Below are 19,473 nucleotides of genomic sequence, written 5' to 3'. Positions count from 1 at the left end.
GCATGGATGATGGGGCACTTGCTTTTACTACTAGTGAAAAGAAAGAGGCTTGGAGAAGCCATTATGAAAGACTGCTGAATGAGGAGAATGAATGGGAGGAGGAGAGCCTGCCAAATGTTGACCCAGTAGAGGGACCAGCTACCCGAATAGACAGCTCCCTTGTAGATAAGGCAATTAAGGATATGAAACCAGGCAAAGCCCCTGGCCTATCAGGAATCACTGCTGAGATGCTTAAAACAGCTGGCTATGTGGGCTATGCCATAGTCACCCGCATTGTAAACCAGGTAGTTCACAATGGAGTCATACCCAATGACTGGTGCAGCAGCACCATAGTCAACTGCTACAAGGGTAAGGGTGATGCTCTAGATAGAAATAACTACAGAGGTATCAAACTGTTGGACCAGGTGATGAAGGTCTCAGAGAAGGTCATAACCAATCTCATTAGGGAGAGAATTTGTTTAGATGAAATGCAGTTCGGTTTTGTACCAGGTAGAAGCACCACTGATGCTATATTCCTGGTCCGACAACTGCAGGAGAAGTACCTAGCTAAAGATAAACCCCTCTACATAGCTTTTGTAGACTTGGAGAAAGCCTTTGACAGGGTTCCCCGTTCCCTTATCTGGTGGTCGATGCGGAAACTGGAGATTGAAGAATGGCTAATAAGGGCTGTACAGGCTCTATACAGAGAGGCTGTCAGCAAGGTTAGGATTGGCAACGAATATAGTGAAGAATTCCGGGTAGAAGTAGGTGTGCACCAGGGCTCAGCCCTCAGTCCCCTTTTATTCATCATAGTCCTTCAGGCAATAACAGAGGAATTCAAAACGGGATGCCCCTGGGAGCTCCTCTATGCCGATGACCTAGCTCTCATAGCAGAATCACTACCGGAACTAGAAGAGAAATTTCGGGTGTGGAAGCAAGGGTTGGAATCAAAGGGCCTTAGAATAAATGTAGCAAAGACCAAAGTATTAGTAAGCAGCAAGAGGTACTCAGCACACATCCCCTCGGGTAGGTGGCCCTGCTCAACCTGTAGGAAAGGTACAGGTAGAAACTCCATAAGATGCACCCAATGTAAGTTATGGACACATAAGAGGTGCAGCAACATTAAAGGGAAATTAACAGATAAGATAGCTTTCATGTGCGGCAGATGCACAGGGACAATAGACACAACAGACACTCAGAAAACAGATTCCATCACACTCCAGGGAGAGAAACTAGAAGTAGTTGATAGTTTCCGCTACCTGGGTGACCAAGTTAGTAGCGGAGGTGGATGCACAGAGAGTATCACCACTAGAATACGAATAGCCTGGGCAAAGTTCAGAAAGCTCCTACCCCTACTGGCAACAAAAGGTCTCTCCCTCAGAGCAAAAGGTAGATTGTATGATGCATGTGTGCGAACTGCCATGCTTCACGGTAATGAAACATGGGCTGTGACTGCAGAAGACATGCGTAGACTTGAAAGAAATGAAGCTAGCATGATCCGCTGGATGTGTAGTGTCAGTGTACACGCAAAACAGAGTGTAAGTATCCTGAGAGAAATGCTGGATATAAGAAGCATCAGATGTGGTGTGCAAGAGCGACGCTTGCGATGGTATGGTCATGTGCTGCGGATGGATGAAGAGAGATGTGTGAAGAAGTGCCACTCCCAAACAGTTGAAGGTATCAGGGGGAGAGGTAGACCCAGGAAGACATGGGATGAGGTGGTCAAGCATGACCTCAGAGCATTGGGCCTCACTGAGGCAATGGCGAAGGACCGAGATCTCTGGAGATATGCTGTGACTACAAAGACCCGGCCTGCTTTCTGCAGCAATTCCACATACCCCCTACCCATTCTAAGTACCCTGGATCCCCAAAGTACCCCGATCCCCAAAGTACCCCGGACCTCGTTGCCCCCGTGCCGCTGACACGTTAAAATGCTCGAACCGATCGTGACGATGCCGGACCCTCCGGCCCCTGTGCAGGTGGCATGTAAAAAGCACCCAATCCACTCACGGAGTGGTTGGCGTTAGGAAGGGCATCCAGCCGTAGAAACTCTGCCAGATTCAGACTGGAGCCTGGAGCGGCCCCTGGCTTCCCAGACCCGGTCGAACCGTCCAACCCGTGCTAGCGCGGAAAGCGGACGTTAAACGATGATGACGATGATGATGATATATATATATATATATACATAATCAAAATAAGCAACAAGTATATCCAAGGTAGAGTAGTACAATTGTTTCATGCTACTTCATTTTATTGAACACTGTAAGTATTACATCAGTTTTAAAATGACGAGCAATCTTCAGCCACTTTTAGAATTTTCCAATTAAATCACCCCATTTGATTTATATAGATAATACCATACAAAATTCTGATGCCTTTAACTTAAGTACCATATTCATCTGAATCTAAATTTTGCTGAACTTATATATATATATATATAATAAATAAATAAATAAATGCGCCCTTTTAAAGGCCTAGCCAGGCTCATGGGCCCGGTTTCCCGATTTCTATGGCGTATGTGTTCCCCACCTGGACAGGACGCCAGTCCATCGCAGCGTTACTCAATTTTGCCAGCTGAGTGGAATGGAGTGACGTGAAATGAAGTGTTTTGCTCAAGAACACAACACATCACCCGGTCCTGGAATCGAAATCACAATCTTACGATCATGATGCTGACACCCTAACCACTGAGCCACGTGCTTACACACACACACACACACACACACACACACACACACATATATATATATATATATATATATATAAATTCTTACTGTATTTTTATAATTAAATATTATTAGGAATTATTTTAGAAAATCAAAATATTTTAATACTATAGAAGTATAAGCAATTTATTACACAAATTTTAAGATCGAAATTTTAAACAGATCCCCAAGGGACATATGGACCCCCAAGTGACATATGGACTCCCAAAGGACATATGGACCCTCAAGGAACATATAGATCGCAGTTGAGAACCACTGATCTAACTGAAGGCCGTGCTGTACAATCCAGCAGCCAGCTGCAGACATATTGCACTCTTTATAATCTAGTCAATTTCTTTGATAGCAAGAGTAAAGGTGTTAAGGTGGACTTAGTCAGAAGACTACAATGGCTGTTCATTTGTACTTATAGTTTGTGGTGTGCATTGCAGTATGGGGTTTGGAATCAGCAAGGTTATTGATGTTGCATCCATTTCTGTGTATATGCTTATATGGGCTAAGTGGGAGAGAATGCTTTTAGGGTGTCATTGTAGTAGTCCTCTTAGATATTATATATTTATTCTGAGCTGGCAGGGTCTGTGGAAATTGAAAGTTTAAGTTAGTTAGAATATGTTTGTGAGGGGGCGAGCTGGCAGAAACAGATTAAATGATATTTGATGGAGTCAAATAACGATATGCATCTAACTAACACCAGCCAACACAAACTAACAGTGAAAAGAGTAATGTAAACAGAATACAAATGACAGTTATCAAAAACTGAACAAACCCAAAATATAAAAATGAATATTTACCTTGGAGACATTCTCAACAATCTCAGGAAAGAATTTTGGGTTATCAATATAGACTTTGAGTTTTCTCAATAAAGGATCGGGTATATGATCCTTGTCATAACTACGGAGGGTTTTCAAAAAGTTTTGGTCAGCTAACACACTTTTAGCAGACTGCCAGTCAGTCCTGAGGAAGAATATAGAAATAATATGCTTTAAAATGACAAAAAAATAACAAAACGGTAAAATTGAACCTACCAAAGAAAAATAGTAATTTTATAAATGATTTCTGAATCATTACAGTAGCTAAGACTTCATTCTGCGATGTTAAAACAAAGTCTTGGAGGTATATGTATTTGAGAGAGTCAGCATGTTGCAATAAGATTTAAACTTTTTGATTTCAAAATTTACAACAGGCATTGCACTGTTTCTTTAGATAGCCCATTGCCTGTCCAAAGTATTTTCATAAGTCTGTCCAAAATATCCATGCTTATTTTCAGATTTTTAGCTAACTCCTATTTCATACATTCTAAGTTCCAAGTTATTCTGGTGATTGAAAAACATTGGGAATGTGTATCATATATGTATCATATATGATGCAATGACACCAGGGAAATATGTCCTGTGTATCACATGATATACAAGAAAGACAAATGGTTAATTGAAGAGTCAAAACCTAATTTTGCTCAGTGGTTAAGGGGCTGGTATATGGGCATCAATCTTTAAAATTGATACAGCTTGGAAGAACTGAAGGAAGAAAGGGATGAAGGAACAAAGGAAAGAGAATAGGTATATAGGTAAACAAATAGACAGGTTGATAGATATGTATGAATGTATATTTGTATAACTATAGCCATGCTAAAGTGCCACCTCAAAGATTGTGTCTACTCCAGTATTAATTTTAAAGTCTGTTACTTATTTTTCTCAATCTTTGTAAGTCAAACTGCTAACTTACAGGATGTAAATCATCATCATCATCATCATCATTTAGCGTCCGTTTTCCATGCTAGCATGGGTTGGACGGTTCAACTGGGCCTGATGAAGCCTTCCGGCTTCACAGACCCCAGTTGAACAGTCCAACCCATGCTAGCATGGAAAGCGGACGTTAAACGATGATGATGATGATGTAAATGGCTTTAAATAGCATTAATGACATAGACAGACACAAAACCACCCAAACACACACACATACACACACATATATGCATATAAAATCTGAAACTATAGAAATGTCCAAATTTAATGAACCACAAATTTAATGGACCCAAATACTTGACATGCAAACACTTGCATGTTAGCGTCCCATCATCAAAAGAAACTCAAGAGTTTCTGAGGGGATGTATTATTCCATATCCATACTGTAAGCATAACCTAAATTCTCAAATGAATTCCTCAAAGGAACAAAACCAAGAAAGAATAGTATATCTCTCTCTCTTCTCTCTCTCTCTCTCTCTCTCTCTCTCACACACACACACACAAATACACATATGAATGTATATATGAATGTATGTATGTTTGTATGTTCCCTTTCTCTCTTTAATTTTGAGTAAATTTTGACCAGCCACCTACTTGCTAGCAAGGTTATGAAAAAAAGCATCAAGTTTTAACCATCATTCTTTAAAACTTGCAGATTTTTATAGTCCCATGTATCATAATCATTTGTAGCATATGAATTAAGGATTTGCATTCTCTCCTTAGAGTTATTGACACCTTAGAGTTATTGACACCTTAGAGTCATTGACACCTTAGAGTTATTGACACCTTAGAGCCATTGACAGGTGGGATAACTCACCCTCAACCCCATATGGGAGTGATGGACATCGATGTTTCATCATTTTTGTGACTCATCAACATCATGCACTCACCTGGGTTGAAGGCATGTCATCTAACCAGTCCAATGACTTATATGCTTATGGCTTGTAAAATCATGAGCTGGTATGCCAGAAATTGCATACCTAAGAGAAAAATTATATATGAAGTAAAAGCAGCTCTAGTGTAATAAATATTATTAAGTACATATACTGTAGAGGCGCAATGGCCCAGTGGTTAGGGCAGCGGACTCGCAGTCGGAGGATCACGGTTTCGATTCCCAGACCATGCGTTGTGTCTGTTTATTGAGCAAAAACACCTAAAAGCTCCATGAGGCTCCGGCAGGAGGGGGGGTTGACCCCTGTTGTACTCTTTCGCCACAACTTTCTCTCATTCTCTCTTCCTGTTTCTTGAGTAACACTGCGATGGACTGGCATCCCATCCAGCTGGGGGGAACACATACCCACAGAAAGTGGGAAACCAGGCCCATGAGCCTGGCTAGGCTTGAAAAGGGCAACGTTTATCGTTTAAGTACATATATTAATGTATGCAGATGTGTGATGCTGACATGCCACAAAAATTGCAAAACATTGCTGTCCATCACTCCTAAATGGGATTAAGAGTGAGTTATCTTGCCTGTCCATGACTAAGGTGTTTTAACACTGGCAACATGAGAGCTATATACTCCACTATGCCACTGCAGCTACTGGAAAATATACAAAGCATATACATAAGTACATGTATTTAATAATATTTATTATACTAGAGCTGTTTTTACATCATATGTAAACATGTTTTTATAGTTTTCAGGTATCAGTACCATTCCTCACTTTGCTTAACTCTCTGTCGAGAGAGAGAGCCTGTGGGCCTTGTCTGTGATAATTTCGAATAAAGAAAAATAATTCAAACCTACTTTTGATGCAGAAGTATGCATACTGCTTCCATTACTGTTCTGACAAGTTCAGGAGGATTAGAGAAGACACGTATTTCAGCAATGTCACTTTTGTCAAGAGCATCTAAAGCCTGTTAGAAATGAATTTAAGTCACAGATAATAAAGAAACTTTGGAAAAGAAAACTAGTGCTTCATATATTACACACACACACACACACACACACATACACTATATATAGACATATATATATATACATCATCATCATCATCATTTAATGTCCATTGTCTATGTTGACATGGTTTGGACAGTTTGCCCAGACTCCAAAATGATATATATATATATATATTTATTATATATGTTATATGATACATCTGTACATATATACATTTATGTGTGTACACATATATACACACACACCTATGTAATAAATATCTATCTATCTACACACACACACACACACACACACACACACACACACACATATATCGATTCAGAATGAATATGGTACTTAGGTTGAGGCACAAGAATTTAATACAGTATTATTCATACAATTTCAAAGTAAGGTGATTAAAATCAAAATAAGCAACAAGGAAATCCAGAGGTGATACAATACAATCGTTTTATGCAACTCCATTTAATTGAACAATGCAATCATTACATCAATTTAAAATGCAGAGCAATCTTCAGCTGCACAAAGACAGGATTTAATTAAATTAGAACATATGGACACATTAGTATAATTATACCTAAAATCTTCAAGAAGTTAAGGAGATAGACAAAGAACATGCTGTCTCACTCCAGCATAGAAGTTACTAAGTGCTTAGTAATGAAGTGTTTTGCTCAAAAGCACAATGTACCCCACGCCCAGTCCAGGAACTGAACCCACAAGCTAGCAATTGTTAGTGCAGCACCATAACTACCAGGCCACATGCCTTCACAATATATATATAATCTACTCCTTCAACATGGACACAACATATATCTGAAAAAGAAGCATACTCTTCTCTAACTTTATATATATATATATATATATATATATATATATACACACACACACATACATATAGTTAAATGTTCTCTTAAACTAGGATCAATAAACCTGACTTATCTGAGAGTCTCTATGGCAAGAAACTATTAATAGCTCTTATTACCTCTGCCTTAGCAAAGGCAGAGGTATTGTTTTCAGTTGTGTTTGTTTGTTTGCTTGTTTGCCTGTGATATCTCAAGAACTGCTAGATGGATTCAGATGAAACTTTCAGGGATATTTGGCCTCATGACTGGCACAAACTAAGTGGATTTTTAGATTGATCTGGTACTGAACAATTTTTCTGGATTATTTTTCCGGATTTTTTACTTAATTTTTGAGAGCGGTCAGGTTAATTTTTAGTATTCTCTTTTGTGAGAGCAGTTGAGTTTATTTCAAATATTCTCATTTTAAAAATCCTCTCCAGCTAATTGCTGAGAGGACGTTGGTGTTGCCTTGGCAGAGGTTTTCACTCTCTGAGTGCCCTTGTTTTAAATACAATGTACATTAAATGATACATTCTTTTTCCTTTTAGTAGGAAAATGAAAGGGAAAGAGAAAACTATGTATACTAATGATGGAACAACTAGTGCTCATTCGACCTGCTAGAAACAGCCACAAAATCTCCAGAAAATTACACCATCTAAAATTGAAAAGAAAGGTAAATCACATTGCACAACATAGTCCTAAATACATTGTATTAGGGGAAAATGATGGGATGGAAATCCTTTCATCATACAGGGTGTCCACAAAATCATTAAACAAATAGAAAAAATTTATTAAAATTACATTAACTGCAGTCTGAAACATAAACACATAGCATTCATAAAACTATTAATATCATTTAACCCTTTCATAACTGTATTCATTTTGAGATGCTCTGTGTTTCATTCAATTAATTTTAAATATAACAAAGGATTTAGTAAAAGAACTTAGTTATCATTAAGCTAGTGTTGGGAACATAAATTGTAACTAAGGTTTGGTGGAAGATTTTTAATTCAACACTTATAAAAACAAGACATTTGTACTACAGAGCCAGAGGCAGTTTTGGCCGGGTTGGTATCAAAAGGGTTAAAAACTTTTATGATAACATATCAATATGCAGCAAAATTTAGTTGCCACCTCTTCTAAATTTTTTATAATGCTTCTTTGAAATTGTCTAAATACTTTGTGGACACCCTGTATTTTTATTTCATCAGGGTTGATATGGGGTCAAATAACAACAACATCAGACTTTGTTGTATGAAGTGAAGCAGCTTATAAGTGGTTAGGGCATAGCTATACTATGAAATACTTTGGCTCTTAATAAAATGTCATTGCAAAATGTTAATAAATGATTACAATGAATCTATACTGAGGTGATAGTTTCCAATCCAATGAACAATCTCACTTGAAACCACTTGACAAAGACGTTTCGCTCAGGAATTTAGAGCACAGTTAGTATTAATAGAGGCATTGCTATTTGGTTAAGAAATCCACTTTGCAGCCATGTCCATGTGATTCCAACCTCAATTGCACATCATAGTGTCCTCAACCATAGCCTCAGACTGACTAATGTCTTGCAGTTGGAATTTGGAAGAAGAAAAGTATGCAACAGCACATTTCATGCCAGTATATATGTGTACATTTTTCAGTAATGTATATCAATGGAAAACATAAATGCTGTTGAGAAAACTGGTCGTCTGGTTTGTTTTAACAAAGTTATGATAATAATAATAATAATAATAATAATAATAATAATAATAATAATGTTAATAATAATAATCCTTTCTACTATAGGCACAAGGCCTGAAATTTGAGGGGAGGGGTGCAGTTGATTGGATCAACACCAGTACGCAACTGGTACTTAATTTAACAATCCCAAAAGGATGAAAGGCAAAATTGACCTCAATTGAATTTGAACTCAGAATGTAGCAACAGGTGAAATACTTGCCACCTTGATAATAACAACAACAATAATAATAATGATTATTATAATAATAATAATAATAATAATAATAATAATAATAATAATAATAATAATAATAATAATGATAATAATAATAATATTAATAATAATAATAATAATTCTTTCTAATAAAGGCACAAGGCTTGAAATTTAGGGTGAGAAGACTAGTTGGTTACATGAACCCCGGTGTTTCACTGGTACTTAATTTATCAACCCCAAAAGGATAAAAGACAAAATTGACCTTGGCGGAATTTGAACTCAGAACGTAATGGCAGTAGTACTGTTGGCCTCATGAAACCCAATTTATTTTGTTCTACTGAACTTTATGTAAGAAAATTTTGTTACTTTGTTTTTTGTCAATTCACTTTAAATCTAGTTAAGGAAGTTGTGTTTTATTGCTTTGTACATTTTATTCTTAATTTTGATTAAGCTAATGACCTGGCAGAATCTTTCAAAGAATCAGACAAAATGCTTGGCTGCATTTCTTCCAGTTCTTTACATTCTGAGTTCAAATCCCACCAAAGTTGACTTTGCTTTTCATCCTTTCAATGTCAATAAGATAAGTACCAGTTGACCTTTTAGCATTTAAGCTGGCCACATCAGGCCAAAATAGTCTCCCTGTTTCATGTTCAAACTGGCCAGATTCAGCCCATCACACCTATCCCCCACACAATGTCGTTCTAAAACTATGGAATTGCATCATTGAAATCTCAAAGCTACAAGATAATGCATGATTAATTCAAAACAACATGAATCAACAAGCATTACATTTGACAGAATAATCTGAATGCTTAAGGGTTAAGCATTAAAGTGGATATCATCAATGTCTGCCCCTGCCTCCTCAAAATTTCTGGCCTTGTGTCGAAACTAGAAAGAACTATTAACTCAAATTAAAGTGGCAAGCAGACAGAATCACTAGCACATTGAACAGAATGCATTTCTTCCAGCTCTTTGTGTCCTAAGTTCAAATTTCACTGCAGTCACTTTGCCTTTTATCCTTCCAAGTGTCAATGAAATTACCAGTTGAGCAGTGAGGTTCATATACTTGATTAAGCCTCTACTCCTGAAACTGCCCTGCCTCATAGTAAAATCTGAAACCATTATTAACTCAGATCTAAATAGATATCTAATCATCATCATCATCATCATCATCATCATCATCATCATCGTTTAACGTCTGCTTTCCATGCTAGCATGGGTTGGACGATTTGACTGAGGGCTGGCAAACCAGATGGCTGCACCAGGCTTCAATCTTGATCTGGCAGAGTTTCTACAGCTGGATGCCCTTCCTAACGCCAACCACTCCGAGAGTGTAGTGGGTGCTTTTACATGCCACCAGCACAGGGCCAGTCAGGCGGTACTGGCAATGACCTCGCTCAAATTTTTTACACATGCATAGGTGCCAGTAAGGTGATGCTGGTAACAATCACGCTTGAATGGTGTCTTTTACATGCCACCGGCAAGGAGGCCAGATAGCCGATCTGGCAACGATCACACTCGGATGGTGCTCTTAATACCCTACTAGCACAGGGCTCAAGTGCCAGTAAGGCGACACTGGCAATGATCACACTCGAATGGTGCCTTTTATGTGCCACTGGCACGGAAGCCGGTTAGCCACTCTGTCAATATATAATGTAAACCAGATGTGTAAGTTTATTAAATTGAGAAATAGCATGAGTTTGAAATGTAACTTAAAAACAATAACAACAAATCAATGTTATCTAGAAGGAAGCCCTTGCAAGTGCTGAATTTTATTTTGGCTGCTTCAGCTAATGGTGTATCAAAGAGATTCATTTGTGAAGAATTACTGTAAAACACATTGTTTAAAAAAAAAATTTAAACAGTTTCCTAAATTTATACAATAAAATTTGTTACTTATTTAATTTTTAAAATTAACTTTGAAATTGTTATATTGATTTCTTATGTGGCTACAAACAAGACTAGTCTTCATGAGAAGCTATGATACAATTCTTTCCCTCAGAGAAAAAGTGCAGAGAGACACGTTCACTTAAGAATTGAATTTGAGTGTCAGACAAAATTGCTTTGCAGCATTTGGTTTCTAACCTTTATGTTCCGAGTTCAAATTCTTGCTGCAATCAGTTTATTTATTTATTTATTTATTTTCCCCCACTTTCAAAGTTGAAAACAATAAAGTAACAGTTGAGTACTGAAATTACTGTAATTAACCCTTTAGCATTTAAACCAGCCACATCCAGGCCAAATATTCTAATTATTTTTATCCTCAAACTGACCATTCTATAATGTCATTTTAAAAATAAAAACATTCATGTCATCAAAGTATTGAAACTGCAAGACAATGCACGGTTAATTCAAAACAATGTTAGTAAATAAGCATTGCATTTGACAGAATAATGCTTATTTAATTAAGGAATCGACTTATTTAGCATTTATTCATGAACGATTCATTTATTTTGCTATATTTTAATTTATATTGCATTTTATCAAAAGTTGATCAAGTTAAAAATTTCTGCTGAAGTAGTCATTGACTCACTGCATTTACAGTGGTGAGAGTGATAAGAAATTATCAGAGCAACTTAGGCTAAACAGATATCTTAAGGTGTGGCTGTGTGGTAAGAAGTTTGCTTCCCAACCACATGGTTTCAGGTTCAGTCCTACTGTGTGGAACCTTGAGCATCAAACTGATTAATTTTATAATGTTATCTCTTCAATAGACCTTAAACAAATTACTTAACCCTTTTGTTACCATATTTCTACTGAAATGCACTGCCTAGAATTTAATTAACTTTGAAAATAATGAAAAATTTAGTAAAATAATTCTGTCACAATTAAGCTGTGTTTGTAATATAATAAATTAACATGATATTTTTACAGGTTTTAATTTAGATCATGGAAAATGTACATCATAGAACCAGGGGGCATCTCAAATAGGCTGGTGTGAAAAGTGTTAGTCACATCGTACACAGTAAAAATTCCTTAGGCAAAACCCTAATTCCAAAATGGGCTACATATCAAAATTGACAACATAGTAAGAGAAATCACACAAGTAAGCACATATATGTAAAACATGATGGTAAAAAATGGTACTTGAATACTAAAGGTAGAATAATATACTCTTTATTAAAGCTGAAAGAAATCTTCACAAACTGTTAATCAGAGTTTCAAATTGCCATTCATCAGACAGTTGTGATCATACTCAAGAGTATGATTACAACTGTCTTTTATTTTTTGTTACAGTCATTAGACTGTGGCCATGCCAGGGCACCAGCTTGAGGAAATTTTGGTCAAATGAATCGACTACCAGTACTTTCATGTTTTAAATCTGGGATTTATTCTATTGGTATCTATTGCAGAACCACTAGGTTACAGGCACACAAAGACACCAACAACGGTTGTCAAGCAGTGGCAGAGGAACAAAACCAAACATAAGACACACACACATACGACAGGTTTCTTTCAGTTTTCATCTACCAAATCCACTCACAAGATTTTGGTTGGCCTGAGACTATAGTAGAAGACACCTGTTCAAGGTGCCATGCTGTGGTACTGGACCAGGAACCATGTAGTTGGGAAGCAAGCTTCTTATTTCTTTATTACCCACAAGGGGTTAAACATAGAGAGGACAAACAAGGACAGACAAAGGGATTAAGTCGATTACAACAACCCCAGTGTGTAACTGGTACTTAATTTATCAACCCCTGAAAGGATGAAAGGCAAAGTCGACTTCTTACTACACAGTCACACCTGTTTGTGAGGATGTTTTCAGCTTTAATAAAATAGTAAAAAAAAAATCTGAATTTTTAACAAAACACTTGATAATACTAACTTGTATGGCCCCTTCAAGTGCTGGCAATGCTTCGTCCAAATCTTGCTGGGCATCCATAGCAACTGCTTCTGTTTCATCAGCTTTCTGTTTCGCAATCGCTTCATTCACCATTACATCTTTTTTTACCTGTACAAAAGGTATTTCAGAAAACAGGTAGTCAATTATAATAGACATCACAAACACCAATCTGAGACATCATCATCATCATCATTTAACATCCGCTTTCCATACTAGCATGGGTTGGACGATTTGACTGAGGACTGGCGAACCAGATGGCTGCACCAGGCTCCAATCTTGATCTGGCAGAGTTTCTACAGCTGGATGCCCTTCCTAATGCCAACCACTCCGAGAGTGTAGTGGATGCATTTACATGCCACTGGCACGAGGGCCAGTCAGGATGTACTGGCAATGGACATGCTCAAATGGTGTTTTTTATGTGCCACCTGCACAGGGGCCAGTCCAGCAGAATTTTAAAAAAGACCTTCTAATATCAAAGGGCCTGATGCTCTTTTCTTTCTCAAAGCATGCTTATCATGCTTAATAACATTCACATCATCATCATTTAATGTCAGTTTTCCATGCTAGCATGAGTTGGATGGCTTGATTGAAAATTGGTAAGCTGGGGAGCTGCACCAGGTTCCAATCTGATTTGGTATGGTTTCTATGACTGGATGCCCTTTCTAATGTCAACCACGCTAAGAGTGCAGCAGGAGCTTTTTATGTGCCACTGGCAGGGTGCCTGTTACAAAACATCAGCATTAGCCACAGCTATGATCTCACTTAGTGTGAGAGGTCTTCTTGAGCATGGTATATTGCCAATAGTATTGACCACTTGCCACTGACCCCATAAGGGTGCTTTCTTCACATTAATTTATAAGAAGTAATAATACAGCATGGGGGTGCATGGCTCAGTGGCTAGGGTGTTGAACTCATGATTGTAACATTGTGGTTTTGATTCTTGGACTGGGCAACACATTGTGTTCTTGAGCAAAACACTTCATTTCATGTTGCTCCAACCACTCAGCTGGCAAAAATGAATAATCGTGCAACAGGCTGGCATCTTGTCTAGGTGGGGAATATATATACACCATGGAAACTGGAAAACTGGCCCCTATGATTCTGTATGACTTGGGGAGGAACTTTAATTTTATTTTTATAATCCAACAAATTTTACTTCCAGCACAACATTTGCTAACCTTCAACTTTATAAGTTTCAAAAATCTGCACGTTTGAAAGGAAAGTGTAAAACGGAATGAATATAAAGAAGATGGAAAATATTTCCAAAACTCATAGCAAAATCTCACTTTATCCTTGAGCCATTATTCTAAGTTACTAAGTTACTAGTAAGAGGGAGAAGAGCAGTGCCAATGACTGTTTTGCAGGGCATATATGATTGGAAGTTACAGATAAAGTCTACAACTAAAGAACAAATACAGTTCATCTGATGAATTTCTACACAGTTTTTGACTAATTTCAACCACAAGGTTTTGGTCACTTAATCCTTTTCTAAGTTATTAAGGGGCCTAGCAAGAGGAAGAAGAGCAGTGCCAATGACTGTTCTGCAGGGCATATATGATTGGGGGTTACAGATAAAGTCTACAACTAAAGAACAAATACAGTCCATCTGATGAATTTCTACACAGTTTTTGACTAATTTCAACCACAAGATTTGGGTCAACCAAAGACCCTGGTAGAAGATAATGGCATGTTGGAATTGAACCCAAAATCATGAAATTATCAAGAAACCTTCTTTAAACAGAAGGTCATACATGCATCTCCAAGCCATGTCTAAGTACATTACACTAAATGTTGACAATCATTATCACTGCATCCTCATTATTAATTTTAAAGACACTGTAGCATAAAAAGCTTATTTGCAAAGCAATGGCATATTTTATACTTATTCTAGGAAAACACCAGCATAATATCTGACAGAAGTCATTAACTAACATTTCTTTTGGTTTAATGAAGATAATTTTAATTGAAACACAATTTCCATAGAAATAATTCTTTCAATTAATGGCTGTCTTAAAAGTGGTTTCCTGTTATAAACAATTAAAATCTAATTGGTGTCTTTGATAACAAGACAGAGAAAGAACCTTCCTGTAGTATCTCTCTCATAAAATTTACAATAAAGAAATCAAGTTTTAAGTAAATTAAAATTTAAATTGCACTGAATAAAGTCAACTTTTAAAATTAATTGTACTTCCAATTGAATCTATTTCAAATTCTATGCAAAAAAAATAGAAGAAAATTCTAGCTGTTTCCTCAACAGATTAAAATAAAATTCTAGTCATTAACTTGGTAATGTATGACAAAAAAAGAAGTATCAAGTACAATATTGTTTGGTTTAGTACCAAGTACAGTACTGAGTAGCATACTCTGGGCAATGAAACAATTAGCTGGGCAATTTTAGATGAGCATAGTTCCATGAAATAACTGCCATATATAAAATGATAATGTATTCTACAAATAGTCTAATAATGCAAAATAGAAATAAAGAAAATTAATAGCATACAAGAAGTATATGCATCCATTGATAATATTAAACAGGAGTGAATTTCAAGTGCTATTCTGAAAATAACACAAAAGCAAGCATGATGTTTTTATTAACAGGAGATTCAAATTGCATATGTTGGTAGAGTAAGTCTTCTTGTTCTTCTTTGCTGCAGAGAAATAATGAGTTGTAAGCAAAAGCAATATGCCATAACTGAGTTCTTGACAAAGGAAGGGTACAAGATGTCTGACATCCACAGACGATTGCAGGTTGTTTACAGAGATGATGTTATTGCCAAGAGCAATGTACATAGATTGATGAAGAAGTTTAAAGGCATTAAGAAGAAGAGACAAAACGAGAATCTCAAAATAATACATATTCAGCATGACAATGCATGACCACACACAACTTTGGCTACAAATCAGCTAAAATGGCCAATTTGGCACCAAATTTGCTGAACAGGTCAGTGGTCTCTCTGGGGGTTACAGATAAAGTCTACAACTAAAGAACAAATACAGTCCATCTGATGAATTTCTACACAGTTCTTGACTAATTTCAACCACAAGGTTTGGGTCCACCAGAGACTCTGGTAGAAGATAATGGCATGTTGGAATTGAACCCAAAATCATGAAATTATCAAGAAACCTTCTTTAAACAGAAGGTCATACATGCATCTCCAAGCCCAAACCCAGTACCTTCTGACATCTATATGTCCAGTCCATTTACAGGCTACCCCATTGGTTTGTGAAGCTATGGCTCTTAACAAAACCATACAAAATGATAACTGTTTAAATTTCTTGTAACCCCTATGCCACTGAAGTTAGTTGTTTGACTACATTTAGACTCAGCCTCCTACAATGCAACCTACAGTTAACTCAAAACACTATTTGGACATTCTTCAAAATAACTAATTTCATAACATGGAATGGCTTCCTTTAATGCCTTTCTTTCCTGAAGTGCTGTGCTTTAAATTTGTACTAAATTTCTAAAGAATGCTGATGGGTTTCTGTTGAATTCTCAGTCTCACTTGTGATACATTCATATCAGATTTGTAGTGAGCTCTTCATCAAACCAATATATTGAGACCCCACTTCAGTCATGACTGACCGTGGGATTTCACCTAGAAAGTTACCCTCCTAGGCACAAGTCCAGGCAAGGTTGTTTATAGAACACCAGCAGTCACCCATGTATACTGGCCTCCCCTCTCCATGCTTACCAGTGTTATCCAAAGGAAAGACAACAGCCGATACAGCTTGGCACCCTTGACGTTGCAACTCATTTCTACAGCTGAGTGAACTGGGGCAACGTGAAATAAAGTTTCTTGCTCAAGAACACAACACACAGCCCAGTCCAAGATTCGAACTCACAACCTCACAATCATAATCTCAACGCTCTAACCACTGAGCCATGCACCTTCACTAAACCAATATGTACATTTTATTTAAATATACAACCCATCCAACACTTCTAGAACAATAAACATCACTGGTCGCCACCACTAAAACTATATTCTGTTAGCCATCACTGAAGTTCTTTTGAAACAGAATGTTTACATGGCACTCCATTCGTTACAATGATGAAGGTTCTAGTTGATCCAATCAGCAGAACAGCCTGCTTGTGAAATTAATGTGCAAGTGGCTGAGCACTCCACAGACACTTATACTCTTAACATAGTTCTCAAGAAGATTCAGCGTGATGCAGAATGTGACAAAGCTGGCTCTTTGAATTACAGGTGATACTCAGTTTTGCCAGCTGAATGGACTGGAGCAACATGAAAAAAAGTGTCTTGCTCAAGAACACAACACACTACTAGGAATCGAACTCACAACCTTGCAATTGTGAACTGAATACCCTAACCACTAAGCCACATGCCTTCACAGTCCATATTAAATATATATCAGGGTTTGTATTGGCCTATTGCTATTCTGTTTAAAATAAACATTATACTTATTCTGGACAAATAAATCCCAATGAAATGTGGGAAATTCTGAAAGATCCTGTGATCAACAAGAAATAGCATGCAAATATCCTTTAAATGATGCCCTATAACAGAAGAGATCAACCGTTCTTTCTTCAAAGTCTCAATTTGATCACAAAGAATTCCAACTCCTAAAATCACTGAATACCTACTTTATCTGCTGCATCTTGATCAACAACCAAGTTTTCAAGTAGTGCTATAGTGTTTGCAGATTTCTCTTTTAACTCTGGTTCAAGTGCCACTAGTTCTTTCTTCATTCTGTCGACCAGATCATTTGTTTCTTGAATTTTATCCAAACCATTTTGAACTTGCTTAAGTCTTTGCCTTACTTCCCTAGAGGACAAAAGCAAAGTGGATTCAATTTAATGTGTGTTTGTGTATGTGTATATGTGTGTATGCATGTGTGTGTGTGCGTGTGTAAAATATAAAGAAAGTCAGGAGGTAAGAGATAAACATATTTATCTCATCAGTTGATATTCATACAATTAAGATTGTTTCACAGTCAACATCAAAGTAAAATAGTTTATTTTAGTGTATAATAAATAATATATAGGTTTTGTAGCCTAGTCCACTAAAGGAGTATTTTTGTGAGTACCATTGGATTAGTTAAATCCATATATTAAGCATCATATATATATCATCATCATCATCATCATCGTTTAGCGTCCGTTTTCCATGCTAGCATGGGTTGGACGGTTCTACTGGGGTCTGTGAAGCCAGAAGGCTTCATCAGGCCCAGTCAAATCTGGCAGTGTTTCTACGGCTGGATGCCCTTCCTAACGCCAACCACTCCGTGAGTGTAGTGGGTGCTTTTTACGTGCCACCCGCACAGGTGCCAGACAGAGCTGGCAAACGGCCACGAACGGATGGTGCTTTTTATGTATATATATATATATATATATATATATATATATATATATATATATATATATATATATATATATATATGTATGTATGTATGTATACTAGCTGGTGTATCCAGTAGTTCTTACAAAGAATAAGTCCTGGGGTCGATTTGCTCGACTAAAAGGCGGTGCTCCAGCATGGCCACAGTCAAATGACTGAAACAAGTAAAAGAGTAAAAAGAGTAAGAGTATATTTATAGGGCAGAGACTTTTAACTGTGTATAATTTTTCTTCTCTGTCCCAAAACAACTATATCAAGCCTGTTTGAAATTGGTAGAAGTTTTAATAGGAATGTTCCACCAATATTCCCTCTGTTGAATCGTATGTTCTTAACAACAGAAGTGTTCTTCTATTTACTCCAGAGCCGTCGCTTTTTCTTCGGTGGATGTCGTTGTATATTGTTTATGCAACGTCATGATCATGCTGCTTAAAAGGAAGGAAGGAAGGACAGAAGGAAGAAAGGAAGGAAGGAAGGGAGGGAGGGAGGGAGGAAGGAAGGACGGAAGGTAGGAAAGAAGGAGGGAAGGGAGGAAGGAAGGAAGGACAGAAGGAAGGCAAGAAGGACAGAAGGAAGGTAGGAAGAAGGAGGGAAGGGAGGAAGGAAGGAAGGAAGGACAGAAGGAAGGCAAGAAGGACAGAAGGAAGGTAGGAAGGAAGGAAGGAAGGAAGGAAGGAAGGAAGGGAGAGAGGGAGGAAGGAAGGAAGGAAAGAAGGAAGGTTAGTTGGTTGGCAGGCATGTGTATGTATGTATATGTATGTATGTATGTATGTATGTATGTATGTATGTATGTATGTATGTATGTGTGTCTACATATGTGAATGTATGCATACATGCATGTGTGTGTGTGTTTTTGTGTGTTTGTATTTGCATGTGTATGAATACATGCATGTGGGTATGTGTGTATATGCATATATGCATGTATGTGTATATGTGTGTTATGTGAGTGCGTGCGTTTGTAGACTGTAGACACACACACACATGCAATCACAAAAAATAGATAGGGAGCTAGATGTAGAGAGAGAGAGAGAGAGAGAGAGAGAGAGAGAGAGGGAGGCAGCTGTGTGGATTTTACAGATTGATGAATGTTGGAAACGTAGGAATAGGAAGGGGCAGGCAGAGTGCCTTGTTGCAAATGAGCAGGTTC

At 37.4% G+C, this 19,473-nt stretch overlaps 1 protein-coding gene across 1 annotated transcript in view; it reads right to left on the bottom strand.

Annotated features, from left to right (window-relative positions):
• LOC115219341 (dynein heavy chain 6, axonemal-like) overlaps positions 1–19,473 on the bottom strand; it is a 349,247-nt gene that overhangs the window by 126,395 nt on the left and 203,379 nt on the right. The window contains exons 54-57 of the mRNA XM_036509002.1: positions 17,576–17,756; positions 12,949–13,074; positions 6,192–6,301; positions 3,494–3,656 (exon numbers count right to left, since the gene is read on the bottom strand). Coding sequence (XP_036364895.1) covers positions 3,494–3,656; positions 6,192–6,301; positions 12,949–13,074; positions 17,576–17,756 — 580 coding nt within the window. The remainder of the gene's footprint in view (positions 1–3,493; positions 3,657–6,191; positions 6,302–12,948; positions 13,075–17,575; positions 17,757–19,473) is intronic.

Source organism: Octopus sinensis, linkage group LG14 (genome assembly GCF_006345805.1).
Source record: "Octopus sinensis linkage group LG14, ASM634580v1, whole genome shotgun sequence".
Taxonomy (NCBI): Eukaryota; Metazoa; Mollusca; class Cephalopoda; order Octopoda; family Octopodidae; genus Octopus; species Octopus sinensis.
This window is presented reverse-complemented; position numbering and strand designations above follow the sequence as displayed.